The 9791-nt window shown below is 46.5% G+C and overlaps 1 protein-coding gene across 1 annotated transcript in view; it reads right to left on the bottom strand.

The window, feature by feature from the left end:
- Positions 1 to 9791, bottom strand: part of DNAH9 (dynein axonemal heavy chain 9) — a 524795-nt gene that overhangs the window by 413754 nt on the left and 101250 nt on the right. Inside the window, exons 13-15 of the mRNA XM_025202178.1 lie at positions 9365 to 9620; positions 7626 to 7867; positions 3317 to 3452 (exon numbers count right to left, since the gene is read on the bottom strand). Coding sequence (XP_025057963.1) covers positions 3317 to 3452; positions 7626 to 7867; positions 9365 to 9620 — 634 coding nt within the window. The remainder of the gene's footprint in view (positions 1 to 3316; positions 3453 to 7625; positions 7868 to 9364; positions 9621 to 9791) is intronic.

Here is a 9791-nt window from a genome sequence, read left to right as displayed (position 1 = left end):
AACCCAGAGGGTCTCCAGCCGTCCCCCCTGGTCGCCAATATCGGCTTGCAGGGACGTGTAGCTTTCCTTAACATAGAGAGCTACATCCCTGCCCCTTTTCTCTACACGATCCCTCCTGTACAGGGTATAGCCATCTATACCCGTGGTCCAGTCATGGATGGAGTCCCACCAGGTCTCCGTTATCCCTATGACATCATAATTATTTGCATTGAGCAGGAGGATGAGTTCCTCCTGCTTATTCCCCAAGCTCCTGGCATTTGTGTACAGGCAGGCAAGTGCCCCCTGCGGGGCTCCTTCCTTGCCCACAGATTTTACCAGGGCTGGGGTAGGGGTGGGCTCCCTTAAGTGCCTTGAACTGCTGGCTTTGCAAGGATTGCTCAGCGGGCCAGCAGTGGCAGTAGTCCCCCCGTCCCCCAGCGGGCTTAGTTTAAAGCCCGGTGGAGCAGGTCAGCCAGTCTGGCTGAGAAGAGCCTCCTCCCTAGGGGAGAGAGATGGAAGCCATCTCTTCCCAGCAGCTCGCCGCCTCTCTCGCCAAAGAGCAGGCTGTGGTCATGAAAGCCAAAGCCTTCCCGACGACACCAGCACCGCAGTCTTTGGTTGACCACATGGATCCTCCTCTCCCTCCTCGGCCCATAGCCTGAGACTGGGAGGATCGACGAGAACACCACCTGTGCCCCCAGACCCTTTAGCCCCGCTCCCAAATCCCCGTAGCGCCTCATGACCTGGAAGGGAGCACTCCGAGCCGTCTCATTGGTGCCCACATGAATTAGGAGCATGGGATAGTGGTCTGTGGGTTTGAGGAGCTCTGGGATCCTCTCCGCAATGTCCCGGATGCAGGCCCCCAGGAAGCAGCAGACTTCAGCAGCAGCAGGAAAACCATCAAGCAAATGAAGAATGACAAGGCATCTGGAGCAGATGGAATCCCTGCCAAAATCTTCAAGAAAGGGGGAGAAGAGCTTACATTACAGCTCCATGCCTTCATCTTAAGGATCTGGAATGATGAGGAAACCCGATGACCTCAGGGATGCCATGCTCATGACAATCTTCAAAATAGGAGATAAGTCTGACTGTGGAAATTACAAGGAATTGCCTTGTTGTCCACCACAGAAAAAAATGCAAAATCCTGAACAATCTTCTTCTACTTGCTGAAGACCTCCTCCCAGAATCTCAGTGTTGGTAGGGCTTCAAGAAGCACAACCAACATGATCTTCACTTCTCACCAGCTGCAGGAAAATGGTGAGGGGGTTAAACCCCTCTACATGGCCTTATCTGACCTCATGAAATTCTTTGACTCTGTCACCTGAGAAGCGCTGGGAGCATCTTATGAGGTATGGATGCCCACTGAAATTCATCACTATTCTTCACCTGCTCCATGATGGTATGTGAGTGTTGGTTCTCACTAACTGATCTATCACAGATCCCACTAAAGTTAAGTTGGGAATTAAGCAAGGCTGTGTCATAGCTCCAATACTTTTTTCAATACTACTTACCACCAATAAGCTTCCAGTTGGAGTGGAGCTAAACTACCAAATGGATGAAAAGCCATTTAACCTTAGCCAACTCTGAGCCAAAACCAAGACTATCTCAACCTCAGTCACTGAGCTGCAGTATGCTGCTGATGCTCCAGTATAGAGGTGGCCAACCTGTGGCTCCAGAGCCACATGTGGCTCTTCAGAAGTTAATATGCATCTCCTTGAATCTTTACACAAGCACACGGTGACCACTTTAATGGACCTCCAGGCAATCATTGATCTTTATCAAGGCATACAAGAAAATGGAGTGGGTATGAGGGAGTATGAAGCCCACAAAACTAGCCCTTGAGGCAGTGACCAATGAGCACCTGTGGTCCTTTGAGTAAGACCAGGCTTGGGAAACCCAGGGGCAGTCTCCCTTTTAACATCAAAGTGTGGTGGGTAAGTAAAGGGTAGAGGACCCCAAAGGGAACCAGATGGGCAAGGGCTGAGCGCCAATCAGGGGGCATCATGAGATGGGCACTTGCTACAAGGAGACACCTCAAGTTGCTGGACAAGTACCATCAATGCTGCCTTCGGAAGATACTTCAAATCCAGCGGGAACACCAACACACCAACATTAGCATCCTCTCACAAGAAAACATGTTGAACATTGAGACAACGATCATTTACATCAACTCTGCTGGCTCCCCCACTGCTACCCACACTTCAGCTCTGGCAGGGGTCTAGTGGTTGCTCCAGTCCCAGCCTGGCCTGGTAGCAGTGGCAGTAGCTCCAACCCAGGCTCTGGCTCCAGGACTCAGTCAGAGGTACCACCACTGCAACAGCTGCTGTGTGGCTAGGCTGGGGCTAGAGCAATCACATGCTCCATGCCCCAGGCTGAAGCAGTTCTGAAGCCCTGCTAAAGCCAAAGAGCAGCAGCAAGTAAGCGAAGGCTGGGGGTCAGGAAGTGAGGATACAGAGGTTGCAGGGGGCCCAAGCAGGGGACCCAAGCAAGGGGCCAGGCACTGGGGGGAGGGGGAGGGGCCAGAGATTTCAGGCAAGCAAGTAGCAGGGTGGAAGTGGGGGCAGGTGCTGGGGTACACAGGCACTGGCAGGGAGGGAGAAGGGGGGCAGGCAGGCAGCAGGGGGATAAATGCTGGAGGGGACAGACAGCAGGGGATACAATATGGGGAGGCAAAGGAAAGAGGTCAGGCTGCTTGACTCCCCCACTGCCTGTCTCCCCACTTGTCCACCCATTGCTGCCCCCACTGTGTGCCCCTGTTCCCACCTCCCCCCTGCCATGGCTTTCCCTGCTACAGTGGTGCAGGGGATGAATTTAAGATAATTCTCCAATAATTAGATTCTATACATACAATAATTTTCTGTGTATAGAATCTAAATATTGGGAGGTCATCTTAAATTCAAAGTTATCTTGGATCCAGGTAACTACAGTGTGCTAGCCTCAAGGTACAGAATGAAACAAAATCAGACAGACCAGACAGATAAATCAGACAGATAAATACTACTACCCTTGCTTCCCACATTATTCCTCTAACTGGTCATTCCTTGACCCCTCATGTCTGTGGACTCACGTAGCGAGATTCTTAATGTAAACAGGGGCCATGGCCAGGCACTGTACACATATTTAACAAGCATGCAAGGCATCCTTCTCTCATTTTACACAAGGGATGCTAAAATTGCACACTGCAGACAGTAACAAATCACCTCACTTCTTCCTAGATATAAACACCACTGACCCCTAGACAGCAGGTTGTATCATTCTGATTGCACACACATTTTTCAAACCCACTGAAAGGAGAAAAAGAATGCATTCTTGCCAAAGAAAATGAAATCTCAATTACCTGTGTTTTCCAGAAGATACTTCAGTGAACACTCAATAGCGCTAAAGAATCCATCCAGGACCATTTCATCCAAATAATCAATGTATGCTTTCCAGGTGTCAGAAGTGGGGTCTGCAATGAATAGGCTCAGGTTTTCCTGAAAAGAAAGGATATGATCATCAAATATAGCTTGACTGAATTTCAGTCATGTTATAGGGGCCTGAAGGAGCACTGTTCAAATTGAAGAAACTTGCAGAAGTCTGAAAAGATAGTATACCCAGGTTCCCTCTAAAATTCACAGGGAGAGTTAGACCCCTGCTACACCGTAACATATATTACACAATTGACTTGTTAATTGTGCAATAAATTTAGACTGGCCACATGTGCAAAGTAATTATCACACGATTAAAATGACAGCCCAGCTATAAAAAGAGCCAACCAGCTATAAAGTTAGTGCTGATATTCCCTGGGCCCAGAGGTGGGGGGAGGTGGCAAGTGGCCAGAGCCAGGGGGGAAGGGGGTGGCAAACAGGCAGAGCCAGCAGCGCTCAGCAGCGGCAGAGTCGGCAGCGCCCGGCAACGCTAGCATGTGCCAGCCACGGCGGGGCTTACAGGGCACTGACTGCGGGGCCCCCCAAAGCACGGGGCCCAGGGCGGTCTCCTTGATTCGCTCCCCTAGGATAGCCCTGAGCCAATTTTTTCTCCTTCTTTGTTATAGTAACTACTTTGGGACATGAAGGGAATGCTGTGTACACAGTGTATCTGAACTTCAGCAAAGCTTTTGACAAGGTCCCGCATAACTTTCTCATAAACAAACTGACAAAACTACAAGATAGATAACTGGCTCAACAGCCACAAGCAAAAGATAATTATTAAAAGGTCCATGTCATAATGGCAGGAAATGTGATATGAGTGTGTGACAGAAGGGGAGCAACCTTGTGGAGGCCTGCTGACTGACCATGGACTACAAATCCCAGAGGCACTTGGAAGCAGGAAGGGGAAGTGGTGAGTAACTCTATAGAGCCCTGCTGCTGGACTGCAAATCCCAGAAAACTTTGGGGGCTGGAGGAAGAGGTGGTGACCTCTGAGCCCTGGCAGGCTACTGCCAGAAAAGCTGCTGTCTATGGTGCCTACTGGAGATGGACCCAAGTAGAGGGAAGCCTCTGTGCAGCACAGATGAGCCACAGACCAACTGCACATGATCCCCAACCAACAAACCTGCTCAGAGAAACTCTGGACTAAAGACTGGTTCTTGGGAACATCTTCAGAAGTGGGCATGGGACTCTATGTGCTGAATGTATGTACCCAAGTGGTACTGACCACTACCTGTTTTCTTGCCCTGTAAGTGTATGTTGTTATGCTTTGGATGCTTATGTACTTGTTTGCCCCTTCCCATTGATCTGTTGGCCTGTGACCCTAACCCCTAAGACACTTGATATAAAGTAAATCCCTCACTGGCTGTAGCGATTGTGCCTGACACTGCAGGGGTTTGTTACACTGCATTTTAAAAAGGATGTGGAGAAGTTAGAGAGGGTTCAAAGCAAGGCAAAAAAGATGATCAAGGGCTTGGAAGGCAAGCCATATGAGAAGAGGCTGGAGGAACTAGACATGTTCATCTTGCAGAAAAGGTGCTTAAAAGGGGGAATGACAGCAGTCTTCAAATACTTGAAGGGCTGCCATATAGAAGAGGGAAAACACCTTTTCTCTTTTGCTGCAGCGTGGAAGATTTTCTTCAAATTTCAGCAAGGTAAGTTTAGATTGTATATCCGGAGGAAACGTCTTTAGTTAGAAGAGGGAGGCAATGAAATAGACTGCCTAGGGAAGTAGTGGACTTTGAGCTGCTCAAATATTGATCTGTGGTAGTGCTAGCTTGAGTTTGGAGCAGTCATGCCTTAATGCTAAAATCCTCTGATTGCCTCCCACCTGCATATTTTTTATTTGCCACTAGTGGGAGCAGGGACCTAACTAGGAGCTACCATTACAGGCCTCCTGAGCAAGGACAGGAGGCCTGTAATGCTCTAGGAGGGCGGAGGGGGGCGGGGGGAGAATTTGAGCTGGGAGACAGAGAGTCAATGGGATGGCAATAGATAATGAAGTGCGAGGTGGAAAGGAAATTGGGGTGGGGGAGGGTGGTGAAATGAAGGAAGTCAGCCAATGAAGAATAAAAGAAAATGAAAGAATTTAAAAGAATTTAAAGAGAAAGAGAGAGGAAGTAAATTAAAGAAGGTCTCCTCTTTCATAAACTGTTTAGTTATTCTGATAAAGTCCAGGATCTTCTATCATTGTCACTTGGCAGAGTATGTATTTGGTAAATGTAAAAAAAATAAATGCCTAGTATCTTTTACAGAGACTTGAGTCCAGATGTTCAACAATGTTACCCCAGTATGAGACAATTAAATGAATGTTTAGGCACTTAAATAATCAGCCAGATATTCACTCGTGCTTAGTAGCTAGTGGGCATATTTACACGTGATGCTATGTCGACATAGCTAGTTGCTATGGCGCTGTAGCGTCCGTGGGTACAAACTGTGAGGTCAACACCACGCCACCATAGTGACGAGCTACCTAGCTATAGTGCATCGCTATGGCAATGTAGTTGCTAAAAATAACCATGTGCCACCATGACGACACTCCTAAAGCAAGTACTAAACAATGGCGCAGTTACAACTGTGCCATGGGAGAGGCATATGTAAACATGCCCAGTAACTCCTAAATGCCTACTTGTTTTGAAAATCAGCTCACTTATTTAGGTGGACTTAAGAGCTCTGTTTTTAATACTGAATTTGGAAAAAAAAGTTTTTCCTTTTTTCAAACATCTGTGTACATAACATTTTCAGGTTTATTGCTCCAAGTAGTATTGGACAAGTTTGATATATCTGGTAACTAATATTATATTTTTGATTTTTTTAAACAAATCTCAGTATCATATAGTATTGGCATTAGGATTTAAAAAAAAACCCTTTCCATAATACCCTGAGTTATCCTCCCATACTTTGTTAATAAAGAATTTTAATTTCATTTATTTTTTACCATTTATAACATTTGCTTTCAGCATTTCACTTAACTTTTCCTTCTGATTGCAAGTGTTGCATTTTATATCTCACACAGTAGCAATTTCTGGGTTTTCCAATTCTGTAGCAGAACACTGCAACTCCAAAACTGCAGTTGTTTATGTCACAACCCAAGGGTGTGATTTTGTTTTGTGTGTGCTTTGCCACCACTGAATTATTTTCCCGCCGTTTTGAAGCTTTCTTTGCAGGGTGCATTTCTTCTTTGCAGCACAGAAACGCACGGTGCAAAGAGTTCCTGCCATTTGTATTAAAATTCGAGCCCCATTATTGGCTAGTGTTAAAATATTCCCACGTGGCGGCTAGCGATTGGCTTGCTAGCCATATAAGAGGCTTGAGTGGCTTCCGTCCAAGTTGGAGAACTCTGAGGAGAACCCTGCAAGGGAGGACTCCACGAACATCAGGAGGAGGAGACTTCACGTCTCGTGAAGATCTCTAAGCGCTGCGGAGCCTATTGGACCCAGCGTGAATATCAAGAAGGTAACAGGGGTCTGATCAACCTCTCCTCGTCACCGAGCGCAATCCTCGACGTATCCCTCTTCCCTGAGCGCAAAAAGGACCCACGGAGCCTCGACAACTCCGTGTGAGTGAGTCAGATTTTGTCCGAGTCCCTAAACTGGGGATTTAAGCGGAGCTTTGCCTGGGAAACTGTTCAGCCTACACCACGACCATCTACGGTGTAAGTAAACAATCTTGAATCAACCATTACGCGTCTGTGCCTAATTCTAGCGTGTCGCCTGCTTTCTCCGACCCAGCGTGCCCGGGCTGCTGGCCACAGCCCGCAGCGCGAAAAAAGGGCCCGGATCGCTCCCGGCCCGCACAGTTTATATGTTTTTAATGAAACCTAAAGAAAATATTTCATGAAAGCATTTCATTTTGGTAATCTAGGCTAAGAGGGTGGGCCTCTATCTCCCTCTTGTGGATATATACCATAAACAGATTAATGTGTCTGATATAGCTTTTGCACTAAAGCGCCTGGTTTCTCTAGCTCAAAAAGTACTAGTGCCTGCTTTTTGGGTCCAGGGTTCAGACCCTAGTAATAATGAATCAACTGATGGCATCACACTGCATATTCATAAAGGTTCTTAATTTGGGACTTAGTTGATTCTGGCTAAGTTATTTGAAAGTGTTAAGGCAGTTACCTCAGTGCCCTTAAGGTTAAGCAATTCTAGACACTTTAATTAGAATGGGAAGAGAAACAGACCCTTTGGAAAGAAAACATTCCATTATGGCATTTTCAAACAGCTCTGTAGGACTGCTCACCTTCACCAGAGAATGAATCTTAAACCCAGATTCTTTGATGAGCTGGTAACGCTTTTCCAATGATTCATGCCGGTCATCCAAACTAAACAGTGATTCTCTTTTCCCATCTTTCCTCTCAAAAATGGGTGACACCCAGGATCTCATGATATTCTGAATTTCCTCAGTATTGTCCTTGGCTTTCTGGATCCTTCTCTCAAGGTCATGAACACTGTCAGTCACTTCAGAGATGTGATCCCAGAGGCCTTTCAATAAAGAAATTTTATTCAATATAGTCATAGCAATTCAGTAGGGCTCACACTATTCATATAGTCAGTTCTGTTATGGAATGTTTGTGACTTATTCCTTCACAAGAAGTTCCCACAACCATTGCCTGGGTCCCAACTCATTGTGAATATGACAGACCCACCATATCTACTGTCTAGAGTGTAAGGGGCATTTTCTGTCCTAGCTTTTTTCTAATTCCTTTCTATGCCAGCACTTCATAATAAAGGTATTGCCCACTCTGTTTTTTGTCAGCAGCACTGGCAAGCCTGCCATCCCTACTTACTGTGGTGTCCTTTCTGATCAGAATTTGTCCTTTTGCAAAAAAAAACAAGGTCAGGAGAAGTCACAAATCAATTAAATCAAGCAACTAAAAGAATGGAGTTGGCTAAGTAGGTCAGATGTACAGCAGAAACAGGGTCCGTCAGACTATTATTTTTGTATGGCTCTCAAGCCTCCCTTATGCTGCCCAGAATGCCTAAGCCCGCAGCACTTCACAGCTCTTCATTCGTCACACATGCAGAGTGGAACCTAGTCAGTTACACCATAGGGGGGAGCCTGCATGGCCCTGGCAGTGGGACTGGAGTAGCCTGACCCTCAGTTTCAGGAATGGAAGTTCAAGGTCCTCAGCCAGTATGGGGGGTCCTCCTTCACCCTAGACATCAGCAAATGCTGGGTAACTTGGAAGATAAGAGGCAGGAGACCTTGCATTTTTATTTTCGAAATGCTCTGTATGAAGAGACCTGGAATTTGTCAGCACTAACTGCTCTAAAACAACTCATGCTTGTTGGATATAAAAAAAGCTGCATTCTAATAGACTGTAAGTTATTAATCACATTTTTTATTTCATCCTTCTGGGGAAAAAAAATCTAAGGGTCTGCATAATCAGGCATCAATGCATGTGCTGTCCTCCTGTAGAGCCTGACTGGTTTTAGAGTTCAGTTCCTGTTCACATTCCATTCTGCTGTGAGAGTAACAGCACTGGAAACAGTACCCAATTGCCCTAGAACTGATGAGTCAGGAACTGTCCCAGCACAAGTAAGTGCCTTTCCTTCAGAGACCTCACAACTAAGCTGGACTGCAATGTAGCAGTCAACTCCAATCATCAACTCATGATAAATAGTCACCACTGGATATTTGCATTATTTACATTGCCCTTGGACGGACAGTCTTCTGAACCTGCAATCCCAAACTAAGAGGGCACAGGGAAGCAGATATGGGCCTAGAAAAGGAAAATTGCGGGGCGGGGGGAAGAGGGGAGGGGGGTATTGTCCTGCACATGCCCCATTCCTGGGTCGGGTGGCAACTCTGCCACTTTGCCAGGATCTGGGAATTTAACCATTTTGTAGGCCTTAGGATGGTGAGCAATAGAATATTCCATATCTGGGGTCGGGGGAAACACAGTAACTGGTTTAAGTTCATTTGGCCACTCATTACCTTCCACATTTAACAGTGTGTTAACTAAAGGAGAGCCTCACCTTCCATTTTCCAGTTTAGAGTCTCTTCTGCATCTTTCAGGTGTAAGTCAATATCATGAAGTTGTCTCTCTATTAGAGGGTATTCTACCTCAAGAACTGTCCTTAGGATCTTGTTGTACCTGTTCACCATCAGTTCCAAGTTAGCGACCAGCTTCCGGTATGATTCCTTGGAGGCGTAGAATTCTGCTGCTGTCTGTGGGATGCTCTCCATCTGGCTTCCTGTCAAGTAACTCACTTCCCTAAGCACTGAAACCAGCTAGAAAAACAACCCAAGATGATGGGCTTTTTTTTCCCCTTATTTTTGTTTCTCATTTCATTTGCAGGACATCTCTAATATGAGAAACTAGCAAATTGCCCATCAAGAATGACAGGGGCAGGGACAGAGCCCAGCCTCTGGCCCTGCGCCCCCACCCCCCCATCTTCATCC

Source organism: Alligator sinensis, unplaced genomic scaffold, assembly GCF_000455745.1.
Source record: "Alligator sinensis unplaced genomic scaffold, ASM45574v1 scaffold77_2, whole genome shotgun sequence".
Taxonomy (NCBI): Eukaryota; Metazoa; Chordata; order Crocodylia; family Alligatoridae; genus Alligator; species Alligator sinensis.
Note: the sequence above shows the minus strand (reverse complement) of the source record. Positions and strands in the feature narration are given on the sequence as shown.